This window comes from Schistocerca americana, chromosome X (genome assembly GCF_021461395.2).
Source record: "Schistocerca americana isolate TAMUIC-IGC-003095 chromosome X, iqSchAmer2.1, whole genome shotgun sequence".
NCBI lineage: Eukaryota > Metazoa > Arthropoda > Insecta > Orthoptera > Acrididae > Schistocerca > Schistocerca americana.
This window is the reverse complement of record NC_060130.1, coordinates 955479223-955506143: the sequence shown is the minus strand read 5'-3', so window position 1 is coordinate 955506143 and position 26921 is coordinate 955479223. Positions and strand designations below refer to the sequence as shown.

Below are 26921 nucleotides of genomic sequence, written 5' to 3'. Positions count from 1 at the left end.
CAATCATTTATGAGACAATAGAGAGGTCAGTTCCTGCACCAGCTACACTTCCTCAGTCGTGGAGGGCTATAGAGGCAGCATGGTTCAGTATTTCTGCAGGGCACTTCCAACGACTTGTTGAGTCCATGCTACGTCCAGTTGCTGCCCTACGCCTGGCAAAAGAAGGTCCGACACGGTATTAGGAGGCATCGTATGAAGTTGTCACCTTAGTGCGCCGGCCGCGATGGTCTAGCGGTTCTAGGCGCGCAGTCCGGAACCGCGCGACTACTACGGTCGCAGGTTCGAATCCTGCCTCGGGCATGGATGAGTGTGATGTCCTTAGGTTAGTTAGGTTTAAGTAGTTCTAAGTTCTAGGGGACTGATGACCACAGATGTTAAGTCCCATAGTGCTCAGAGCCATTTTTTTGTCACCTTAGTGCATGAATTCAAGAAACTACAAAATTGGCTGTGTGTACTGTTAATTCCACTTTACATTGTTCTCATTACGTTTTTCATATTTTTTAGATGCTTGAAAATGGCAAAAATATTGAAACTGCAATCGTAAAATAAAACACTAACAGCAAAATGACATCACTTAAAAAATTTATACAACTGAGGACTCCTATTACAAGTAAGTAATTTTCTTTTCCCTCCTGCTGGCAACTCTCCCAGGTTTTCCCGAAAAATCTCTATTTCCAGTACTTCTCTTACGTTATTCTTTTCCATGTTCATTTCCTAACGTCTTGAAAACAGGTGGTTGTTAATTACTTTTCCCTGAGTTGTTTTAAGATCTGCTTGGTGGGTCTATTGTCATTAACTCTGTAAATTTGTTCAAAAATATAGTAGTAATCTCCTCTTCCTTGCTGTTTTTATTTGTTTTCTGTGTTCTGATAAATGTCATCGTTACTTATTAGTTTCCAAAGTACTGCATTTATTTGAAGACCTAACATTTATTATTGCTTCTAATCCTTCTAGCCGCGCGGGATTAGCCGAGCGGTGAGCCGGCAAGGTAACTCAGCGTGTTCGGTCAGAGGGTTAGCTGCCCTCTGTAATAAAAAAAAAACTGAGTTAATGGGTCAAGCCGGCCGAAGTGGCCGTGCGGTTAAAGGCGCTGCAGTCTGGAACCGCAAGACCGCTACGGTCGCAGGTTCGAATCCTGCCTCGGGCATGGATGTTTGTGATGTCCTTAGGTTAGTTAGGTTTAACTGGTTCTAAGTTCTAGGGGACTAATGACCTCAGCAGTTGAGTCCCATAGTGCTCAGAGCCATTTGAACCAGCCATTAATGGGTCAACGACGAGCTGAAACTGGTGTCTTGCGACGTCCGCCCCGAGCAGATACAACGAACGAAAACGAACAAAATGAGATTTAAAAGAAAAGCAGTCTAAGGAGATACAGTCATGGACCGTGCGGCTTGTCCCGGCGGAGGTTTGAGTCCTCCCTCGGGCGTGGGTGTGTGTGTTTCTCTTTAGGATAATTTAGGTTAAGTGGTGTGTAAGCTTAGGGACTGATGACCTTAGCAGTTAAGTCCCAAAAGATTTCACACACATTTGAACATTTTAATCCTTCTAGTTTTCGAGCTCATAATTTAATACTAGGCATTCGCTAGCAAGCAGGCATTCTGGTTTTACTGATGTGTTGTCGTTCTTTAATTTAAGTTTTTTGATAAGCACTTCCTGTTGTAAGTATTCTTAGTTATACCATTCGCATTTTCCATCTGGTTTATCGTTTCCTCTAAAGCAGATTTTTCTAAACCGATTTCTCGAATAGTCTCCTCCAAATATTTACATTTTTTACCTTTTCTGGTATTTAATGCTACATTATTAGCATTGCCACTTTTAAGCTACACAGCTTTAGACTAGTAAAACAACAAAATTTAAAGTAAGCGATTGTGTCTCCAGAGACACAAAAGTTATTTGTAAGGACGTACCGTTTATACATTAAACAAAAGCAATTTCATTTTCTTACATGAAAGGCTATATCTTAATCTACCCAAAACTATTTTCTGCAGCCTTAGAAGGGTTCTTCAGATAACACAAACTGTGTTTAAGAAAGAATTAGCATTAATGGATCTTATCTGAAACACCTTCGATTAATAGATGACGCTGTTTTGCTTGCTTCTTGATCCTGAAGAACATCAACAAAGAATGAAGAAGCTGAATAGAGCAACTAAAATCACCGCACAATTTATTTGTCACCCCTTGTATTGTATTGAACTGGGGACCTAGAAACGATGGAAAGGCTTCGTCCCCGCCGTAGCCTGTGATACACAACCCCACAACACCCCCCACCAACGTCTCACACCAGACGAGTATAACCCCAATGTTGGCATGGTAGAGTAATTATGGTGTACGCGTACGTGGAGACAGTGTTTGCGCAGCAATCGCCGACATAGTGTAACTGAGGTGGAATAAGGGGAACCAGCTCGCATTCGCCGAGACAGAACGAAAACCGCCTTAAAAACCATCTACAGACTGGCCGGGCGGATTCGTGCCTGGGACCGGCACGCCTTCCCGCCCGAAAGCAATGCGTTAGATCACACGGCTAGCCTGGCGGGCTGTCACCCCTTAAAAGTGCACACTGGCCGCTTAGGAACTCTGTAGATGGTGTAGAACTGGTATCAGGCAGTCATGTGATCATCCAACGCTGACTTAAGTCGTGGCAGTCAAGTGATGCGTATGTGCCAGTCGCCTGTATGGAATTAGCCGAGTAAGATGGGTGGACATTGGGACGTGACAGAATGGCAGTAAGGAACTATCATGTTTCGACGTGCACCTGACATATGTGAATGAAATAGCCGATTTGTTGCTGCAGCGCCGCGGACTGTCCAATGGGTGCGCGAGGAGTGGTGCTACCACTAGCAGCAATGTAACATGGTGTGCGAACTGTGGTTTAAAAAAAAAATTTAAAAAAAAACCAGCTGACAGACACAAGATACGATTGTTTCGCCTTGTCAAAGACAACTGCCTCAAACCTCACAGAAACTGTTACTATTCAGCTCAGCCAGTTTCAGAGTCAACATTGCGAAGAGAACTGTATACGATGAACTTTTGGAGACTGGTATCTCACAAAAGACCATTGCCCTTGGCAGCGCATAAAGCTGCATGTCGCCGATGCGCCTAATAACACACAGACTGGTCAGTTTCTTACTGGAGGCGTATGATGCTGTCCGATTAGTCACGATTTTGCCATTTTCCAAATGATGAGAGGTATAGAGACCACGTGTGGTCCAGTGGACTATTTAACGTGCAGTGCGTGGAGGATGAAGTTCACGCTAGATGGGTTTGTGTGACGTAGTGGGGGTGAAACTTCCTGGTAGACTAAAACTGTGTGCCGGACTGAGACTCGAACTCGGGACCTTTGCCTTTCGCGGGCAAGTGCTCTACCATCTGAGCTACCCAAGCACGACTCACGCCCCGTCCTCACAGCTTTAGTTCTCCCATTACTTCGTCTCCTACCTTCCAAACTTCTGCAAGGTTCGCAGGACAGCTTCTGTCAATTTTGGAAGGTAGGAGACGAGGTACTGGCAGAACTGAAGCTGTGAGGACGGGGCGTTAGTCGTGCTTGGGTAGCTCAGATGGTAGAGCACTTGCCCGCGAAAAGCAAAGTTCCCGAGTTCGAGTCTCAGTCCGGCACACAGCTTTAATCTGTCAGGAAGTTTCATATCAGCGCACACTCCGCTGCAGAGTGAAAATCTCATTCTGTAGTGCGGGCGTTTCACAGGCTATGAATTGCGCCCACTCACTCAGGTTTTATTTCTGTTACATCTGCATTATTGGTGTGCTGTGTACACTCCCATCTTCCAAGATGACAACAGCCATAACCATAGTACTGAAAGCTTAGATACTGGTTTAACCCTTTCATGTCCGAATTATTTAAAATTTCGCATTCAGTGCGAAAATCGGTTTGCTTTTGGAATGGGTACTGAGTCAGGCCGTATTTCTAAATTTCGATTGTTGTTTATAGTCTTACAATCATTTTAAGTGGGACATATATGTCCTTTGGACACGAGGAAGGACAAATAGTTCCTTGAATTTATTCCTCCTAGAGATCAGTGGGATATAAACGTTCAACTTCAAATATTACCTTTACTAGGGGTATGTGCCTGTAAAAAGAAGAAAGTACCATTATTATGATAAACAAATTTATTTATTCATAGTTTAACATTTTATGAAATTTTTCGAAACATGGCTGAGTACATAGTGGCACTTTGTACTAGTTTCATGAGAAATTAGCTCTTATCTATTGCTTCCATGTGCTGCATTCTCTGCGCCGCCTCCTCATGTTCCTTGCTGGAAAAGTTTACCAACTGTATAGTAAAATGGCAAGATAATAAGTCAGTTACAGTTTTGTCAATTGTTCTACACCCAAAAAATACACTATGTCACCAAAAATATCCGGACACCTGGCTGGAAATGACTTACTAGTTCGTGGCGCCCTCCATCGGTAATGCTGGAAGTCAATATCGTGTTGGCCCACCCTTAGCCTTGATGACAGATTCCACTCTCGCATGCATACGTTCAATCAGGTGCTGGAAGGTTTCTTGGGAAATGGCAGCCCATTGCTCACGGAGTGCTGCACTCAGCAGAGGTATCGATGTCGGTCGGTGAGGCCTGGCACGAAGTCGGCGCTCCGAAACATCCCAAAGATATTCTATAGGATTCACGTCAGGAGTCTGTGCAGGCCAGTCCATTACAGGGATGTTATTGTCGTCTAACCACACCGCCACAGGCAGTGCATTATGAACAAGTGCTCGATCGTGTTGAAAGATGCAATCGCCATCCCTGAATTGCTCTTCAACAGTGGGAAGCAAGGAGGTGCTTAAAACATCAATGTAGGCCTGTGAGGTGATAGTGCCTTGTAAAACAACAAGGGGTGCAAACCCGCTCCATGAAAAACACGACCACACCATAACACTACCGCCTCCGAATTTTACTGTTGGCACAACACACGCTGGCAGATGAGGTTCACCGGGCATTCGCCATAACCACACCCTGCCATCGGACCGCCACATTGAGTACCGTGATTCATCACCCCACACAAACGTTTTCCCACTGTTCTATCGTCCAATGTTTACGCTCCTTACACCAAGCTAGGCTTCGTGTAGCATTTACCGGCGTGATGTGGGCTTATGAGCAGCCGCTCGACCATGAAATCTGTTTTCTCACCTCCCGCCTAACTGTCATAGTACTTGCAGTGGATCCTGATACATTTGGGAATTACTGTGTGATGGTCTGGATAGATGTCTGGCTATTACACATTACGACCCTCTTCAACTGTCGGCGGTCTCTGTCAATCAACAGACGAGGTCGGCCTGTACGCTTTTGTGCTGTATGTGTCCCTTCACTTTCCATTTCACTATCACATCTGAAACAGTAGACTAAGGGATGTTTAGGAGTGTGGAAATCTCGCGTACAGATGTATGACACAAGTGACACCCAATCACTCGACCACGTTCGAAGTCAGTTGAGTTCCGCGAAGTGCCCCATTCTACTCTCTCACGATGTCTAATGATTACTGAGGTCGCTGATGTGAAGTACCTGGCAGAAGGTGGCAGCACAATGCACCTTATATGAAAAAGTGTGTTTTTGGGAGTGGTCCGGATACTTTTGATCACATAGTGTATAAGATTCGTCGCACGATAAAACAGACGTGGTACAACCTCAGGTATACCTTGTCCTGCATCCAAAGCAGAGTACACAGCTGTATTGGGAGTCGTAGACGAGTTAGACCAGAGGAAAAGATATGCTACTGCCAGTACGTGACTCAAATTGTGACATCATTTTCTTTTGGGTGTTGCAATAGAAACGAGTTTCATCATGAGGTACCGTAATAACGGAGGAAAATGTCACCAACTTTCTTTTCACCTTGATCTCGGTAAGGCAGCTTTCAACTGGGTGAAGTATAAAGGGCATTCATCACAAAAAACAGGAGTTTGTGGAATTTCCGTTCCTTATAAAAGCAGCGGACATAAAATAAGATTACAGCACCGAATAAAATATATAATGTAAAAATTTAGCCACAAATGTGAACGATGGGCGCAAACAGAAATTCTCTACACATAACTCAAAACCACTAGACGCTTCCAAAGTAATTTATAACTAAATTTGTCCACAAATCTGTATGTTTCTTGCAAATAATGTAAGAAAGACAATAAGTACCTTTAACGAGCTTATCTGTTGCACACAAGTGCAAAATTACATAAAACCGCCAAAACACAAGGCACACAGTGCAGAACTGAAACAGTTGCGCGATACCTCGCGCGCTGGGTGGCAAACAATGAGTTTGTTGGCTCTGAACAGTTGATACATTCAACACTAGATCGCAGCACCACACAGATATGAGACTCTGATATCCTTGTGAAATCAGGGAAATAAACTTCGATGTGGAATACGCATGTCCTGCAGGTCACAAAAGGGTTAAGGAACGCTCAGGTATTCTAGCGTACCTCAACTGGCCCGCTAAATCATTTCATTTGAAGGCCTTATTTAACTAATGTGGACTTTTACCCTTAATTTATAAATCCTAAGAAATTTTAATATTAAAGGGAAACACTATAGCTGCATTACGGCAAATTTATGCTGGCCCACGGCATTCACCTGAGTTTTACGTCTCAGGTACTGCTAAGGTAACAGACCTACAATGAAGAGCCGTGGCTATTTTTTTAAATCGCATTTTGAGTGCTGGTGCGATTGTCAGCGACTGACGCATCGATCTGTCAGAGGTAACTGGCACGAGCCGTTACGGACGCTAAGGCAGAGCCTACCTCCGTGTCCAGAGGGGATCTTCGTTCTCCTCAAAGTAAATACTGAATGTGAAGCTAATTGGATCTAGCAGTAAACATGCAAATATTTTAAGCCCTCTGTTTCTTTACTTGATATAAATTAACTAAAAGATGTACCTCAAACTTAATTTTGTTCCGTGTTCGGACCGTAGCTGGTACAGAATGATAGTTTTATTAAACAGTTACGTTGCAATAATCTCGCATACGAATATGAGTGTTTCGAAGAGATTCATTCAATTTCAAAAAACTACTAGGATCTGCTGGAAAGTAATGCCTCCGAATTTTTTATCTGAAAGCTCTTAAAGCTTTTTAAATAAAACGAACATTATTGACATTCTACATCTTTATTCTTAATGTCTACATACTTATTTCTCAACATAGTCATTCTAGCGACGAACACATCTCTCCCAAAGAGAGACCAGTTTGTTGATACTGTCACAATCTCAGCATGTGGCTGAAATTATTTAGGGAAATCCGGAAAACTTAAGCCAGGATGGCTAGATGAAGATTGGAGCCTCCACCCTCCCGAATCGGTTTATCCCTAGTATATATTTACAAATGAGTTGTTTGATCATGATGAAAGCCTAATGCTACGCTGTTCATTCATTTCTCACTCTCAGTCACTGACCACATTACACACATTGTGCATACATTTTTTCATAGCGCTACACACACTGTCAGCTGAAGTCAGGACCATATTCTACGGTCGCAGGTTCGAATCCTGCCTCGGGCATGGATGTTTGTGATGTCCTTAGGTTAGTTAGGTTTAACTAGTTCTAAGTTCTAGGGGACTTATGACCTCAGCAGTTGAGTCCCATAGTGCTCAGAGCCATTTGAACCATTTTGAACCAGGACCATATTGCGCACCGGAATATCCCTTTTGCCAGCCGTAAAAATGAGTCATCATCCTATAACGACTGACATGTTGTGGTCATCAAAAGGATAAGGTGTTAGTATTACACAGTGCATAGCTTTGGGAGTAAGTTCTCCCAGAAAAGGAAAAAAAATGGCTCTGAGCACTATGCGACTTAACTTCTGAGGTCATCAGTCGCCTAGAACTTAGAACTAATTAATTCTAACTAACCTAAGGACATCACACACATCCATGCCCGAGGCAGGATTCGAACCTGCGACCGGAGCGGTCACTCGGCTCCAGACTGTAGCGCCTAGAACCGCACGGCCACTCAGGCCGACCAAAAAAAAGAAAGGAAGGGGGGGGGGGAATATAGTGTGAAAGTGTTATGTGGAATGTAAGATGTTTTATTATACACTGATGGAAAAAAATCGCAACACGAAGGAGGAGATTTGCTACATAAACGAAAGATTATAGGAGTGTTTCTGATGTGTTGCCAAATGTGCCAACACCTTGTAGATTGAGTAGGCCGAAATGCACGCTATCTAACGCAGACGGGCGTGAATTCTGGAACAGGATAAGTAGTGAATTCTCATAAGAGAAGTATGCAGCTCCTCGAATACTTATCTTTTATTCTTTGTGGTACATCGCTCTTGATAATACAAATAAGACTATCTTCAGATACGGTTAATGGTGCCTTGCTAGGTCGTGGCCATGTACTTAGCTGAAGGCTATTCTAACTGTCTCTCGGCAAATGAGAGAAAGGCTTCGTCAGTGTAGTCGCTAGCAAAGTCGTCGTACAACTGGGGCGAGTGCTGTTCCGTATCTCGAGACCTGCCTTGTGGTGGCGCTCGGTCTGCGATCACACAGTGGCGACACGCGGGTCCGACATGTACTAAATGGACCGCGGCCGATTTAAGCTACCACCTAGCAAGTGTGGTGTCTGGCGGTGACACCACAGTTTCTACATTTTAAAGATGACGTCTGTTCAAACTTCGCACCAGTCGCATTAGAATGGCGCTAGTAGCGCCATTGTGATGGTGCAAATCAGGTTTGCTTCAAATACACGCTCTAACGGTCATGAGCGTTAGTCACCTTTGAGACTGCACGTGGTGAATTGGTTAGTCAAGAAAGTCCTTAAGGTAACGAAGACGCCATTGTCAACATTTCACTGAGTTTGAACGAGGTCATGTAATAGGGCTACAAGAAGCTGGATTTTTCTTCTGGAATATTCCAGAAATACTTGGCAGGTAAGTAGCCACTGTACATGACTGGTGGAAGCGGCGGTCAGCAGAATGTACGGTCGCAAAAAGACCGGGCCGCGGACAGCCACATGGCACTGCCGAGAGGGAGGACCATCGTGTTCCGAGTGTGAATCTGGCGCATCGTACTGCATCTGCAGCAGCAGTTTGAGTAGCAGTTGGCACCACACTGACACAACACACTGTTCCAAATCAGTTACTTCGAGGACACCTACAAGCCAGACGCCCTGTAGCGTGCATTTCACTAACCCCAAACCATCACCATTTGCAACTTCAGCGGTGTCAAGCGAGAGCTCATTGGAGGGCATGATGGAGATCTGTTGCGTTTTCTGATGAAAGCTGGTTCTGCTTCGGTGCCAGTGATGGCTACGTGTTGGTTAGAAGGAGACCAGCCAGCTCAGGGCCTGCAACCAACCTATCTCCGTGCTAGACCGACTGGACCTCCACTTGATGTTATGGTCTGGTATGCGATTTCGTGACAGCAGGAGCACTCTCGTGGTTATCCCACACACAGTGACTGCAAATCTGTACATCAACCTGGTGATTTGACCTGTTGTGCTGCTATTCATGCACAGCATTCCAGGGAGGAGGCGTTTTCCAACAGGATAACGCTCGCCCACATACCGCTCTCTAGACTGTCGACATGTTGCCTCGGCCTGCTCCATTACTAGATCTGTCTCCAGTCGAGCACATATGTGACATCATTGGACGACAACTCGAGCGTCGCCACAATCAGTATTAACCGTCCCTATACTGACCGACCAAGTTCAACAGGCATGGAAGTTCATTCCGCAAACTGACACCCGGCACCTGTACAATACAATGCATGCACGCTTTGCATGCTTACATTCAGCATTCTGGCGGCTACACCGGTTATTAATGTACCAGCATTTCCCATACGCAATGGCTTGTTTCGCACTAAACATTAACCTGTGATGTTTACAGCAAACCCACGCACACAGACCGTTACCTACACCGGGATTCGAACCACCACCCACAACAAAAGTAAGGCATCAAAAAAAATGTTGGAGGATATGATTCAAATGGCTCTGAGCACTATGGGACTTAACATCTGAGGTCATCAGTCCCCTAGAACTTAGAACTACTTAAACCTAGCTAACCTAAGGACATCACACACATCCATGCCCGAGGCAGGATTCGAACCTGCGACCGTAGCGGTCGCGCGGTTCCAGACTGAAGCGCCTAGAACCGCTCGGCCACACGGGCCGGCTGTTGGGGGATACAGCAAGGAAAATCTGCGAACCAGAACTGCTTAACGGCGTTAAGACCACCGCGTATAAATCATAACGATGCTCAAGCGCCAGTGAAATCGAATATTTTCCTGCCTTTCATTAAGAACGTTACTGACTGCATATGAAATATCTTGAAAAATCGGAACATCGCGGCAATCTACAAATGTGCCCGGAGATACAAGATCACCTAAATTCGACCAAGGATGCTAGCCAACTGCTGGGAAAAAAGAGGAATTTCTAGATTCCGTGTAGTTGTGGGTAGATGTACGTGGGTCTACAAAAAAAAAAAAAAACGACCAAAAAACGGCTAGAAGAGTGCAAGGGCAATTGCAGAAGAGGGCAGATTGACAGGTCAGCTGTTGAGGAACATACTTTGAAGCCAGAAGACAGCGACATTCATTTTGATAGGATTCAAGTACTGACAGCCACAAGCGGATACCATGAAAGGCTATACAGAGAGGCCATAAAGATTCTAAAACACCCCAGGAATTTCAGCAGGATGAGGAGGGTGTTCCGCGAGGGATTAGCCGAGCGGTCTGAGGCGCTGCAGTCATGGACTGTGCGGCTGGTCCCGGCGGAGGTTCGAGTCCTCCCCCGGGCATGGGTGTATGTGTTTGTCCTTAGGATAATTTAGGTTAAGTAGTGTGTAATCTTAGGGATTGATGACCTTAGCAGTTAAGTCCCAGCCGGCCGAAGTGGCCGTGCGGTTAAAGGCGCTGCAGTCTGGAACCGCAAGACCGCTACGGTCGCAGGTTCGAATCCTGCCTCGGGCATGGATGTTTGTGATGTCCTTAGGTTAGTTAGGTTTAACTAGTTCTAAGTTCTAGGGGACTAATGACCTCAGCAGTTGAGTCCCATAGTGCTCAGAGCCATTTTTTTGAGTTAAGTCCCATAAGATTTCACACACATTTGAATATTGAGGAGGGTGTGAAACTGAATGACATCTGGATTCCGGTGCCGAAGAAGACGTTTACCAGTCTTCGACCACGTGCCGATAGCAACAGCGGACGATTCAAAACACGTGACGTCACGGCGCTGTGCGGAACACGCAAAAGCGGAATTTTGCTGCAGTCAGTAGCGAGCTAGGGTTTGAATCGGATAGGTAGGACGGTCAAGGAAGCTACAATCCCCCTTCAAAATGTCCTCCGCAGATGGGGCGAAACGTTGCGTTTTATTGTGAAATCCATTTGACTACGACATAAGAGCTCGGAGCTTGTATTAATTGTAATAACTTAAATATGTTACCTTGACAAATGTATTCCCGAAAGTTCATTGCTCTACATTAGCTATCTTTTTGGTGTTGCGATTTTTTTCCTTCACTGTAGTTTTTATTTATGTTACATTTTTCACCAAACACTACTTTGTCTTATCTAAGTAAATCTTCAATGTAATAACTGCCTGGGTTAACCTGTACTTTCTAACTGTCCTTCTAAATAAGTTTGTTGCAGCAATTTCTTCAATCTCCTTTGGTAGTTTATTGCACAGTTTTATTCTTTGGTAGAAAATGCTGTTTTGAGTTTTATGTTTATTCTTTCTCTCTTTCAGCCTGGAACTTGTTCCATGATCAACGACAGAGATGTATCTCCAGTAATCGCCAACATTATTTTTTATGTATATAACTGTTTGTTAAGTGTATTCACACGGTGCTGTTAAAATCCCCAGTGGCCTGAACACGTCTTTAAGATAAGCTCGAATACTGATTTTTTTGTTATTGTTCTTAAGGCCCTTTTCTGTAATTTGAAAGTGTGTTCATATTTTGTCCATTTGATCCCCAGTAATGAATGCCATAGCTAGTAACTGAGTGTACGTGTGAACAATACGTGACTAAAAAACACTGATTATTATGCACTGATGAAAGGACATAACGGCGTAATATGCTTATGACATTCTGTCTGCAAGTATCTTTGTGTGTTCACATCGCTTCAACTGAGAGTCAATAGTCATTTCTAGAAATTTTGCATTTATTGCCCTGCCTTTAGAAGTGCCGTCTACGTTTAATTTAATAGTGTCATTTTCCCTCTTCGGATTAAAATTCATAGCATTTGTTTTCTTCATGTTCGGTGTCATTTTATTGCTTATTGACCTATTGTTGATTTCCTTGAGGGTTTCATTTGCTTTTTCTGAAAGGAGTTCTCTTGTTTTCTCAGTGACTATTGCTGTCATCAGCAAAGAAAATTTTTCCTCTACGGCAAACACAAGTGGAAAAGTCATTTATGTATATCATGAACCGTACTGGTCCTAAAATGCTACCCTGAGGAACCCCCTTATTAACTTATTTTGGCTCTGATAATTGTGTCACTAAAACTGTAGATTTTTTAAGGTATATGATATGTCTGTTGTTTGTACCAAACTTGCTAAGTATGATCAGAACTGATCAGCGACACATTCATCACTGTTTCCGTACTTCTGCCACTTCGGAAACCAAACTGTCATTCACTTAAAACGTTGTATTTATTCAAGTACCTCATTAACCTGTGTTTCAAAATTGATTCTTTTATTTTGGAGAATAGTGACAGCAGGGAAACGGGCCATTAATTTTCTATGCATTTGACTGCATTACCTTTCTTTAACAGAGATATAGCTCTTGTCTGTTTAAATACTCAGGAAATTTCCCTGCTGTATAGGATTCGTTTACTCTGTTTGTTAAGGGAGGTTGTATGCTTTCTATGCATTGTTTCAGTACACATGTAAGTACTTTATCTAAGCCTACTGACTTTTTATTTTTTAGTTTTTGTACAGTTTTACTGATTTCGTGCTCTGTGGCTGGTAGCAACATCATTGCACTTAATACCTAATTATTTACAGATGTTATATATGTTATAAATGTTTTTGAAAATTGATGCTGTAACTTCTTTGTAATACTTGAAAAATGGTCATTCACATTGTTTGATAGGTGGTGTTGATCAATGATTACTTTATTCCCCTTCCTTATCAGTATGTTTTTCTGCCTTTATTTGTCTCTCCCTATTTCCTTTTTTATGACTCCCAGACTCTTTTCCTTTTAATCTCTGCATTCTATATTATTTTGTGATTATATGACATTTTTGCAGCGATCAGTAGCTTCCTATAAATCTTTTCTACCTGTGATAGAAATTCAAGAACTCTGGCCCATTACGAATCTTTTTCATGGAACGGAGGTGCTTAAGGGTTTGTGTGGACTTCTTACGTAACACCTGCCGTTACCCATTTGGTTTTTTTTTTTTTTTTTTTTTTGAGGCATTGATACATTTCGAAAAGTCTTTTCAAAGTTCAGTTTCAATAATGCTGTGAATTTAGAGAACTCCATGTTTATATTGGCTTTCCTATGCACTTCATCCCAGACTTGATTTGCTAGTTCTTTACAAAAATCTTGTATTTTGATTTCCCATAAACGTCATTCGTAAGCTTACAATTTACAGTATTTTTCCGCACCCGATTTTACTGTTATTGTTTGACAGAAACTGTCTGATAGTCAAAGATCTTCTACAGCTACTTAACACTATTCCTGTCCGTATTTGTGACCACATTGTCAATTACTGATGCAGTAGATGTAGTAACCCTTGATGCACTACTGACCACCAGGGCGATGCCAAAACTCTGAAGAACATTTGTGAGAGTGCTACTAGATTCATTTAAAGTATTTGTGTTTGTATTTGTTCCTCAACACAAAATTACGTTGACTTTTATACTTGAGATTTTATCTAAAACGGCTGTTCATTCATTAAAGAACGTGCCACACTGCCACTGGGAGCTCGTTACAAACACAAAATGATTAACTTCTTAGTGTTATCAAGCACTGTTAATTCAGTAGCTGATGTTTAAAAGTGTCTGTCTTCACTTACTGCACTATGGTCATATCTTGATTTGAACTGTGTTCCTTTTCTGATACAAATGCATGATCCTCCGTCCTTTGAAATAGGCCTACAATAAGTGTCTGTCATTTCGTACAATGATAATATTATATGTTAGATTTCTGTGTGTCTACACCAGTGCCCGGAGACGTAAGCTACTGAGTAGTTCAAAAGTTGGAAAAAATTATTTGGAAATTTGTGGTAAGTTCCTATTGGACCAAACTGCTAAGGTCATCGATCCCTAGGCTTACACACTACTTAATCTAACTTAAACTAGCTTACACTAACGACAACACATACACCCATGCCCCAGGGAGGACTCGCACCTCCGACGGGAAGAGTCAAAAGTTTGAGCTCAGGTTCAAATTTCTGTATTTTATTTTTTATTGAGTATATGTTTTGATGAAGGATTGTTAAGCCTGTGATATGTCCCATGTTGCTTTTTCCAATGATTTCTTTTTCTTTGTGATATGTAGTATGTGTGTCATTTGGTGTGTTAGGACCTATCTAGTGATTGTTTGTTTTAGAATTTTTAAGCTGCTGGAGGTAATCTTGAAGCAAGGGAACCTGCTGTTTGAAGTCATCCTAAAAATGATCTATTTCTCTTAGCTGTGACAACAGGTATTTGGCCATGCATGGTCCGAGATCCACCCCCAGTACTTTGATGAATCAGCGGTACCAATCTTTCCTTCCCAGTCCTATTTAGGTGTAGGTCATGCCTAGTGAAACCACATCCATTGATAGTCCCGATAGGCATCGGAGTAACATGGCGAAGTCGGCTGCCGTCAGTGTTCTCTGTAACTCCACATTAATCAACCTCACAGCTCCATTAAACTGTGGCCGTGAGTCAGGGAAGCTCCCTATGTCATATGCTCCATCCCTGTCCAAATGAATATTTTACAAAAAAGATGTCAATACGCGTACGTTAAGAAATCTTTCTGAAATAGGACAGTTACACATCCCTTGAGGTCTTTCAACTAACAGTGTTCTCCAATCGATGGCAGTCGTTTTTCTCCACCATTCTCATCGCGATCATCTGAAACAATTGGCACTTACATTCTTGTAGGACTTGTTCACATAAACCAGCTTTTCCGGCTCTTTGGAGAATTATTGCATTGGATAATCTGTCGGGTTGAGGTGTCGTATAACCACATTTCAAATACGTTACCACAATTGATTGCTTTTAATCATAACGTCCAGGTTTCCGTCTGCTTCAGGGGTACTGACCATCCATTGACGCAGCGCCATGTTTATCACTACAGATCAGATTTGATATACGTGCGATGGCTTTAAAAATGGAATCTCTCAGGCTAGATGATGTGTTTAGTCATTAACCAGCTAGATTTCCCTACCATTACGCACACGTCGAAGTATTTTGATGTACAAAATGCCCGTTGCCTACCACTGCAATAATTATCACAATGTAATGTCATTATAAAAAAATAAATAAGTTCCATGCAGTCCTTCTTCATCTCGGTAATACTTACAAGGCGTACAGTTTCTTGTAAACTGAACTCGCAGACTATTCGGAGGGAATCTAGTTCTTGAACGACAGGTGAGGATTGCATTGACGCCTTGCCAGGGGAGAGATCCTCACCGTTCTTCTTTTTCGCTTTCAGGTGGGAAGTGCTATACAGAACCAGGACTTCACCTTGATTGAAGACTACGTGACGGGCCTCAAGACGCTGCTCTACCTACGCTCCATAGAAGAGCTCAGCTCGTGGGACGGCCAGTCTCCTCCGACGGAAAAACATCAGAAAGGAAAGCCGGTCGTTTCTCTCCAGAACATCCTCGGAAAGGTACTTTCGTCTATAATTCATATCTGCGACGTTGATGGGCAATATAATATTATACGTACGTATACTGTATCCGATTTGTAAGAAATAGACTCATTTTGCGTGCCGGTGATGCTATAGGATAGTCGTTGCATCATAACACTACTACGAAAACTCTTAGCTCTGCAGTCCTCTTTTTCCCGTACCAGAAAACGATGTCTTACTTCCGTTAGATTGGAAAATACCGTCCTCTGAATCATTGTTCTTTCTTTCTTATTGGGTTGAGGTATTAGCTCATACACTGACGGGAATGGTACTTGCTATACCATGAAGCATCAATCAAATACACTCCTGGAAATTGAAATAAGAACACCGTGAATTCATTGTCCCAGGAAGGGGAAACATTATTGACACATTCCTGGGGTCAGATACATCACATGATCACACTGATAGAACCACAGGCACATAGACACAGGCAACAGAGCATGCACAATGTCGGCACTAGTACAGTGTATATCCACCTTTCGCAGCAATGCAGGCTGCTATTCTCCCATGGAGACGATCGTAGAGATGCTGGATGTAGTCCTGTGGAACGGCTTGCCATGCCATTTCCACCTGACGCCTCAGTTGGACCAGCGTTCGTGATGGACGTGCAGACCGCGTGAGACGACGCTTCATCCAGTCCCAAACATGCTCAATGGGGGACAGATCCGGAGATCTTCCTGGCCAGGGTAGTTGACTTACACCTTCTAGAGCACGTTGGGTGGCACGAGATACATGCGGACGTGCATTGTCCTGTTGGAACAGCACGTTCCCTTGCCGGTCTAGGAATGGTAGAACGATGGGTTCGATGACGGTTTGGATGTACCGTGCACTATTCAGTGTCCCCTCGACGATCACCAGTGGTGTACGGCCAGTGTAGGAGATCGCTCCCCACACCATGATGCCGTGTGTTGGCCCTGTGTGCCTCGGTCGTATGCAGTCCTGATTGTGGCGCTCACCTGCACGGCGACAAACACGCATACGACCATCATTGGCACCAAGGTAGAAGCGACTCTCATCGCTGAAGACGACACGTCCCCATTCGTCCCTCCATGCACGCCTGTCGCGACACCACTGGAGGCGGGCTGCACGATGTTGGGGCGTGAGCGGAAGACGGCCTAACGGTGTGCGGGACCGTAGCCCAGCTTCATGGAGACGGTTGCGAATGGTCCTCGCCGATACCCCAGGAGCAACAGTGTCCCTAATTTGCTGGGAAGTGGCGGTGCGGTCCCCTACGGCACTGCGTAGGATCCTACGGTCTTGGCGTGCATCCGTGCGTCGCTGCGGTCCGGTCCCAGGTCGACGGGCACGTGCACCTTCCGCCGACCACTGGCGACAACATCGATGTACTGTGGAGACCTCACGCCCCACGTGTTGAGCAATTCGGCGGTACGTCCACCCGGCCTCCCGCATGCCCACTATACGCCCTCGCTCAAAGTCCGTCAACTGCACATACGGTTCACGTCCACGCTGTCGCGGCATGCTACCAGTGTTAAAGACTGCGATGGAGCTCCGTATGCCACGGCAAACTGGCTGGCACTGACGGCGGCGGTGCACAAATGCTGCGCAGCTAGCGCCATTCGACGGACAACACCGCGGTTCCTGGGGTGTCCGCTGTGCCGTGCGTGTGATCATTGCTTGTACAGCCCTCTCGCAGTGTCCGGAGCAAGTATGGTGGGTCTGACACACCGGTGTCAATGTGTTCTTTTTTCCATTTCCAGGAGTGTATTTATCAAACGTGATGTAGATGTTGACCATAATACGATTTCTAAATCATCAATCTTTCATTCCATTTGGAATTAATGTGCACCCATGCCAGTAACAGATACGACCCCCCAAAGACATGTACTCTTATACTAATTATAAATGAAGAGCACAATATTATGTATGTTCAACAGCATTAACTTATTCTGTAAGCCGATTTTCGGCTTCCAGAACCATCATAAAACTTTAACTGACTATCGTCGTCAAAGAGAATACAGTAGTTAAGAGAAACATTGAAAGAGATATTACACATCTAGAGTGAGATATGAATCCACAGTAAATATCACCTTTGATAGTGTAGTGGTAATGCAGTTAAAACGTTGAAGTTAAACATTAAAAAAATGTAAAGGGAACAAACCAGAAAACATCAACACTAAACTAAACGGTGCCCATAAAACAATTTAAATTAAATCAACAATCGCAATAAAATAAAATAGAGCACTAAAGAACAGCTTGAAGAGGTGTAACATATAGAAGGTGATACAGAAACGACGTGAAACATTGAATTGACATTTGTAAAGACAGAATATAAGGAGTAAGTAGACAATCATAATAAAAAATAAGAACAGGAAAAATGGAGGAGTAGAATGGAACAGACATTGTGGGAAGCGTTAGAGAACTGTAAAGATTTAGTGAAATTTAGATGAGGGGAAGTATTGAGCCCTGTTTGGTGGTTTAGTATTAAATCAGGACTGGGGGTCAGATGCTTGTTGACTTCCAGGGCCGACAACAGATTACGTTATTTGCCTTTGTTCGCTAAGTGGAGGACATGGGACTGTGACTGGTTGCTGTGGCCCTCACTCAGTATATTCTCAGCAGATGTTAAGTCACAATACTGCACCTTCCAACTACATTCGTGTTCTGTCAACCTAGTTGTTATGTCTCTGCCTCAATGACCAACATAAAACTTATCCAATCAGGATAAATAAATTTGTACTCCTCGACTTCCATTTACAATTCTTCTGCAGGCTATTCCTCAGTACTCTTGTCACACGCTAAATTTATTTTATTAGGATTGTTAATTTAAATCGTTCTACAGGCGCTGTTTAGATTACTGTTAACGTTTTCATGGTTCGTTTCGTTTCTATTTATTTACTGTTTAACATTTTAGTTGCGTTACCACTGGACTGGCAAAGATGACAGTTACTCTGTGTTGGTATCTCTCTCTGGATATGAAATATTTTTCAACGCTGTTCTTGAATATTGTGTCCTCTTTGACGACGCCAGTGAATTAAAGTTGGATCCGTACACTCTCCTGCAGTTTGTGGTGTCGACTACAGTTCGAGTTCTTGCATTGTCCTACTGGAATATGCCATTTCATACCAAGGTCACGATGGGTAAGTCATCTAGGGTTACGATTCGAGCCACAACATACTGGCGAACATTCTGCCTCCCCTCTACAATTTCCAATCAGTCCTGTTGCCATAGCCCATATCATGATCCAAGGAGTTGCTGAGATATGGACCTTGAGAATCGCTGCTTCCTATGACCTTTCATCAGGTCGTCTACGGACACGTTGGTATCAATACGAATACTAAAAACAGAAGAAGGACCCATGGCTGAACACTACAGAATGTCACCCAGTGACCTAGTTGACTATGGCTGTACGCCATGCAAGTCTCTGTTGACCGTGGTACGGTGTCAGCGGTAAACGACGCCTGGCTACTTCAAATCTCAATCCAACTTCAAATAATCTGGTCACGACTGTTTGCGATGCTACTCTGCTTTAACCTCTTCCCGGATATCAGCTATTGTCACCCGTCTATTCGTCAGAGCCAGGCGACAATCCTACGGTCTCGTGGCTCCTCCTGTTGCCACACTGCCATCCTGAGTACACGCCGTCTGCCCTGCAGTCACTGCACTGCAGCCAACTGTCTGTGCGAACCGTCGGTGTGATGCTACCAAGTTTTTCATGCCGATGATTCGACCTTCTTCAAAGTTCGAAATATGGTCCATGTGCATGTTCTCTGGGCCTGCTGTGTTTCGATCTTCACCTAAAAAACTGCAGTAACGTTAACCACGTCCATTAGCCATCACGCAATCACATCTTCATCTTCCTGCAACGTCAGCCATGTTCAATAGCCATCACGTAATCACATCTTCTTCATCTGTAGGCACGACACTGTACTGAAAAAAAACTGAAAATAAACTCACATAAGAATGAAATTTGAATCAACACATTCAAAAAAATGGTTCAAATGGCTCTGAGCACTATGGTACTTAACTGCTGTGGTCATCAGTCCCCTAGAACTTACAACTAATTAAACCTAACTAACCTAAGGACATCACACACATCCATGCCCGAGGCAGGATTCGAACCTGCAACCGTAGCGGTCACGCGGTTCCAGGCTGAAGCGCCTTTAACCGCACGGCCACACCGGCCGGCTCAACACATTCAACAAGCATGGAAATACTGGAGTATCTGTTTGGTAGCGTTTAGTCAAGGTGTTCATCACGTAACAGTTTCCATTTCCGTCAGTGTATTTGCTTGAATTAAGATTTTTACGCAAAAAATAGCTCGTTCATATTCCCCATAAGAACTAATTTTACTCCATTTGTCAGTTAACTACAACATTAAATACACTACTGGCCATTAAAATTGCTACACCAAGAACAAATGCAAATGCTACACGGGTATGAATTGGACAAATATATTGTACTAGAACTGACATGTGATTACCTTTTCACGCAATTTGGGTGCATAGATCCTGAGAAATCAGTACCCAGAACAACCACGTCCGTCCATAATAACGGCCTTGATACGCCTGTGCATTGAGTCAAACAGAGCTTAGATGGCGTGTACAGGTACAGCTGCTTCAACACGATACCACAGTTCATCAAGAGTAGTGACTGGCGTATTGTGACAAGCCAGTTGCTCGGCCACCATTGACCAGACGTTTTCCATTGGTGAGAGATCTGGAGAATGTGCTGGCCAGGGCAGCAGTCGAACATTTTCTGTATCCAGAAAGGCCCGCACAGGACCTGCGACATGCGGTCGTGCATTATCCTGCTGAAATGTAGGGTTTCGCAGGGATCGAATGAAGGGAAGAGCCACGGTTCGTAACACATCTGAAATGTAACGTCCACTGTTCAAAGTACTGTCAATGCGAACAAGAGGTGACCGAGACGTGTAACCAATGGCACCCCATACCGTCACGCTGGGTGATACGCCAGTATGGCGATGACGAATACACGCTTCCAATGTGCGTTCACCGCGATGTCCCCAAACACGGATGCGACCATCATGATGCTGTAAACAGAACCTGGATTCATCCGAAAAAATGACGTTTTGCCATTCGTGCACCCAGGTTCGTCGTTGAGTGTGCTCCCTGCCGCCGTTGGATAAGCAGCTGCAGCAGCAAGTCGTATACTCCTAGCTCACTCATTTGTTACATAGTTTAATTCTTAATTTCTTTGTTTTTGGTACTTGCATTGTTTAATTCATAAATTTCGGGCGTATTATAGTATTTGAGAGTTGTAGCATCGCGTTTTAGTACCTGAATAGTGTAAAATCGCGTAATCTCCTTCCGCCGCCGAGCAGTGTCAGCATTGCGCAAATAGCAGCATTACTGCATTAATTAGGCAATCTTGTATTTTAATAACCGTTTAAATTTTGTGTCGATTGGTTTGCGCTCTCTGTAGATTAGTTCAGACTTTCTTTGCACAACAGTTTTTAGCATGGATAGGGACTGCAACTGCTGTGTTCGGATACAGGCTGAGTTGGCATCCCTTCGCTCCCAGCTTCAGGCAGTGTTGGCTTCGGTCACACAGCTTGAGGCTGTTGCCAATGGGCATCACTGTGGGGTTCCGGATGGGGGTTTGTCGGGGACGGCCAGCTCGTCCCACGCATCCCCCGATCGGACTACGACTGTGGTTGCCCGGGATACTGCCCGCATTGAGGCTGATCCCTCACCTGTGGTAGAGTGGGAGGTCGTCTCAAGGTGTGGCAGGGGGCGAAAGACATTCCGGAGGGCTGAACGGAAGGCCTCTCCAGTTTGTCTGACGAACCGGTTTCAGGCTCTGTTTCAGGCTGATACTGATCTTCGGCCTAACATGGTTGCTTGTCCTGTTCCAGAGGTTGCCCCTCAGTCTGCAAGATCCGGGCGGTCGCAGAGGGTGGGCTTACTGGTAGTCGGGAGCTCCAACCTCAGGCGCGTAATGGGGCCCCTTAGGGATATGGCAGCAAGAGAGGGGAAGAAAACCAATGTGCACTCCGTGTGCATACCGGGGGGAGTCATTCCAGATGTGGAAAGGGTCCTTCCGGATCCCATGAAGGGTACAGGGTGCACCCATCTGCAGGTGGTCGCTCATATCGGCACCAATGATGTGTGTCGCTATGGATCGGAGGAAATCCTCTCTGGCTTCCGGCGGCTATCTGATTTGGTGAAGACTGCCAGTCTCGCTAGCGGGATGAAAGCAGAGCTCACCATCTGCAGCATCGTCGACAGGACTGACTGCGGACCTTTGGTACAGAGCCGAGTGGAGGGTCTGAATCAGAGGCTGAGACGGTTCTGCGACCGTGTGGGCTGCAGATTCCTCGACTTGCGCCATAGGGTGGTGGGGTTTCGGGTTCCGCTGGATAGGTCAGGAGTCCACTACACGCAACAAGCGGCTACACGGGTAGCAGGGGTTGTGTGGCGTGGGCTGGGCGGTTTTTTAGGTTAGATGGCCTTGGGCAAGTACAGAAAGGGCAACAGCCTCAATGGGTGCGGGGCAAAGTCAGGACATGCGGGGACCAAGCAGCAATCGGTATTGTAATTGTAAACTGTCGAAGCTGCGTTGGTAAAGTACCGGAACTTCAAGCGCTGATAGAAAGCACCGAAGCTGAAATCGTTATAGGTACAGAAAGCTGGCTGAAGCCAGAGATAAATTCTGCCGAAATTTTTACAAAGGTACAGACGGTGTTTAGAAAGGATAGATTGCATGCAACCGGTGGTGGAGTGTTCGTCGCTGTTAGTAGTAGCTTATCCTGTAGTGAAGTAGAAGTGGATAGTTCCTGTGAATTATTATGGGTGGAGGTTACACTCAACAACCGAGCTAGGTTAGTAATTGGCTCCTTTTACCGACCTCCCGACTCAGCAGCATTAGTGGCAGAACAACTGAGAGAAAATTTGGAATACATTTCACATAAATTTTCTCAGCATGTTATAGTCTTAGGTGGAGATTTCAATTTACCAGATATAGACTGGGACACTCAGATGTTTAGGACGGGTGGTAGGGACAGAGCATCGAGTGACATTATACTGAGTGCACTATCCGAAAATTACCTCGAGCAATTAAACAGAGAACCGACTCGTGGAGATAACATCTTGGACCTACTGATAGCAAACAGACCCGAACTTTTCGATTCTGTATGTACAGAACAGGGAATCAGAGATCATAAGGCCGTTGCAGCATCCCTGAATATGGAAGTTAGTAGGAATACAAAAAAAGGGAGGAAGGTTTATCTGTTTAGCAAGAGTAATAGAAGGCTGATTTCAGACTACCTAACAGATCAAAACGAAAATTTCTGTTCCGACACTGACAATGTTGAGTGTTTATGGAAAAATTTCAAGGCAATCGTAAAATGCGTTTTAGACAGGTCTGTGCCGAGTAAAACTGTGAGGGACGGGAAAAACCCACCGTGGTACAACAACAAAGTTAGGAAACTACTGCGAAAGCAAAGAGAGCTTCACTCTAAGTTTAATCGCAGCCAAAACCTCTCAGACAAACAGAAGCTAAACGATGTCAAAGTTAGCGTAAGGAGGGCTATGCGTGAAGCGTTCAGTGAATTCGAAAGTAAAGTTCTATGTACCGACTTGACAGAAAATCCTAGGAAGTTCTGGTCTTACGTTAAATCAGTAAGTGGCTCGAAACAGCATATCCAGACACTCCGGGATGATGATGGCATTGAAACAGAGGATGACACGCGTAAAGCTGAAACACTAAACACCTTTTTCCAAAGCTGTTTCACAAAGGAAGACCGCACTGCAGTTCCTTCTCTAAATCCTCGCACAAACGAAAAAATGGCTGACATCGAAATAAGTGTCCAAGGAATAGAAAAGCAACTGGAATCACTCAACAGAGGAAAGTCCGCTGGACCTGACGGGATACCAATTCGATTCTACACAGAGTACGCGAAAGAACTTGCCCCCCTTCTAACAGCCGTGTACCGCAAGTCTCTAGAGGAACGGAGGGTTCCAAATGATTGGAAAAGAGCACAGGTAGTCCCAGTCTTCAAGAAGGGTCGTCGAGCAGATGCGCAAAACTATAGACCTATATCTCTGACGTCGATCTGTTGTAGAATTTTAGAACACGTTTTTTGCTCGAGTATCATGTCGTTTTTGGAAACCCAGAATCTACTATGTAGGAATCAACATGGATTCCGGAAACAGCGATCGTGTGAGACCCAACTCGCTTTATTTGTTCATGAGACCCAGAAAATATTAGATACAGGCTCCCAGGTAGATGCTATTTTTTTTGACTTCCGGAAGGCGTTCGATACAGTTCCGCACTGTCGCCTGATAAACAAAGTAAGAGCCTACGGAATATCAGACCAGCTGTGTGGCTAGATTGAAGAGTTTTTAGCAAACAGAACACAGCATGTTGTTGTCAATGGAGAGACGTCTACAGACGTTAAAGTAACCTCTGGCGTGCCACAGGGGATTGTTATGGGACCATTGCTTTTCACAATATATATAAATGACCTAGTAGATAGTGTTGGAAGTCCCATGCGGCTTTTCGCGGATGATGCTGTAGTATACAGAGAAGTTGCAGCATTAGAAAATTGTAGCGAAATGCAGGAAGATCTGCAGCGGATAGGCACTTGGTGCAGGGAGTGGCAACTGACCCTTAACATAGACAAATGTAATGTATTGCGAATACATAGAAAGAAGGATCCTTTATTGTATGAGTATATGATAGCGCAACAAACACTGGTAGCAGTAACTTCTGTAAAATATCTGGGAGTATGCGTGCGGAACGATTTGAAGTGGAATGATCATATAAAATTAATTGTTGGTAAGGCGGGTACCAGGTTGAGATTCATTGGGAGAGTCCTTAGAAAATGTAGTCCATCAACAAAGGAGGTGGCTTACAAAACACTCGTTCGACCTTTACTTGAGTATTGCTCATCAGTGTGGGATCCGTACCAGATCGGTTTGACGGAGGAGATAGAGAAGATCCAAAGAAGAGCGGCGCGTTTCGTCACACGGTTATTTGGTAACCGTGATAGCGTTACGGAGATGTTTAACAAACTCAATTGGCAGACTCTACAAGAGAGGCGCTCTGCATCGCGGTGTAGCCTGCTCGCCAGGTTTCGAGAGAGTGCGTTTCTGGATGAGGTATCGAATATATTGCTTCCCCCTACTTATACCTCCCGAGGAGATCACGAATGTAAAATTAGAGAGGTTCGAGCGCGCACGGAGGCTTTCAGACAGTCGTTCTTCCCGCGAACCATACGCGACTGGAACAAGAAAGGGAGGTAATGACAGTGGCACGTAAAGTGCCCTCCGCCACACACCGTTGGGTGGCTTGCGGAGAATAAATGTAGATATAGATGTAGATGTAGATCGCCTTTGCTCATGTCTGTGATGCAGCGTCAAAGGTAACCACAGCCACGGTCTCCGAGCTGATAGTCCATGCTGCTGCATTCGTCGTCGAACTGTTCGTGCAGATGGTTGTTGTCTTGCAAACGTCCCCATCTGTTGACTCAGGGATCGAGACGTGGCTGTACGATTGCCGGTCGGGGTGGCCGAGTGGTTCTAGGCGCTTTAGTCTGGAACCACGCGGCTGCTGCGGTCGCAGGTTCGAATCCTGCCTCGGGCGTGGATTTGTGTCATGTCCTTAAGTTAGTTAGGTTTAAGTAGGCCAAAGTCTAGGGGACTGATGACCTCAGATGTTAAGTCCCATAGTGCTCAGAGCCATTTGAACCATTTGCTGCACGATCCGTTACAGCCATGCGGATAAGATGCCTGTCATCTCGACTGCTAGTGATAGGAGGCTGTTGGGATCCAGCACGGCGTTCCATATTACCCTCCTGAACCCACCGATTCCATATTCTGCTAACAGTCATTGGATCTCAACCAACGCGAGCAGTAATGTCGCGATACGATAAACCGCAATCGCGATAGGCTACACAACAACGTTTCACCAGGCAACGCCGGTCAGCTGCTGTTTGTGTATGAGAAATCGGTTGGAAACTTCCCTCGTGTCAGCACGTTATAGGTGTCACCACCGGCGCCAACCTTGTGTGAATGCTCTGAAAAGCTAATCATTTGCATATCACAGCATCTTCTTCCTGTCGGTTAAATTTCGCGTCTGTAGCACGTCTTCTTCGTGGTGTAGCAATTTTAATGGCCAGTAGATCTGTACCTACAGATTGGAAAATTGCGCAGGTCGCACCAGTGTTTAAGAAGGGTAGTAGGAGTAATCCATCGAACTGCAGACCTATATCATTGACGTCGGTTTGCAGTAGGATTTTGTAGCATACTCTGTATTCACACATTATGAATCACCTCGAAGGGAACGATCTATTGATACGTAATCAGCATGGTTTCAGAAAACATCGTTCTTGTGCAACGCAGCTAGCTCTTTATTCGCACGAAGTAATGGCCGCTATCGACAGGGGCTCTCAAGTTGATTCCGTATTTCTAGATTTCCGGAAAGCTTTTGACACCGTTGCTCACAAGCGACTTCTAATCAAGCTGCGGACCTATGGGGTATCGTCTCAGTTGTGCGACTGGATTCGTGATTTCCTGTCAGGAAGGTCTCAGTTCGTAGTAATAGACGGAAAATCATGGCGTGAAACTGAAGTGATATCAGGTGTTCCCCAGGGAAGCGTCCTGTGACCTCTGCTGTTCCTGATGTATATAAATGACCTGGGTGACAATCTGACCAGTTCTCTTAGGTTGTTCGCAGATGATGCTGTAATTTACCGTCTAGTAAGGTCATCCGAAGACCAGTATCAGTTGCAAAGCGATTTAGAAAAGATTGCTGTATGGTGTGGCAGGTGGCAGTTGACGCTAAATAACGAAGAGTGTGAGGTGATCCACATGAGTTCCAAAAGAAATCCGTTGGAATTCGATTACTCGATAAATAGTACAATTCTCAAGGCTGTCAATTCACCTAAGCACCTGGGTGCTAAAATTACGAACAACTTCAGTTGGAAAGACCACATAGATAATATTGTGGGGAAGGCGAGCCAAAGGTTGCGTTTCATTGGCAGGACACTTAGAAGATGCAACAAGTCCACTAAAGAGACAGCTTACACTACACTCGTTCGTCCTCTGTTAGAATATTGCTGCGCGGTGTGGGATCCTTACCACGTGGGATTGACGGAGGACATCGAAAGGGTGCAAAAAAGGGCAGCTCGTTTTGTATTATCACGTAATAGGGGAGAGA

The 26921-nt window shown here is 44.6% G+C and overlaps 1 protein-coding gene across 2 annotated transcripts in view; it reads left to right on the top strand.

Annotated features, from left to right (window-relative positions):
• The window catches only part of LOC124555242 (dihydropyrimidine dehydrogenase [NADP(+)]), a 285759-nt gene that overhangs the window by 194104 nt on the left and 64734 nt on the right, over positions 1 to 26921 (top strand). For both annotated transcript variants that reach the window (XR_006968528.1, XM_047129102.1), the window contains exon 16: positions 15579 to 15758. Coding sequence is in view for 1 of the 2 variants with exons in the window: in XM_047129102.1 (XP_046985058.1) it covers positions 15579 to 15758 (180 nt within the window). In the remaining variant the exon portion in view is untranslated. The remainder of the gene's footprint in view (positions 1 to 15578; positions 15759 to 26921) is intronic.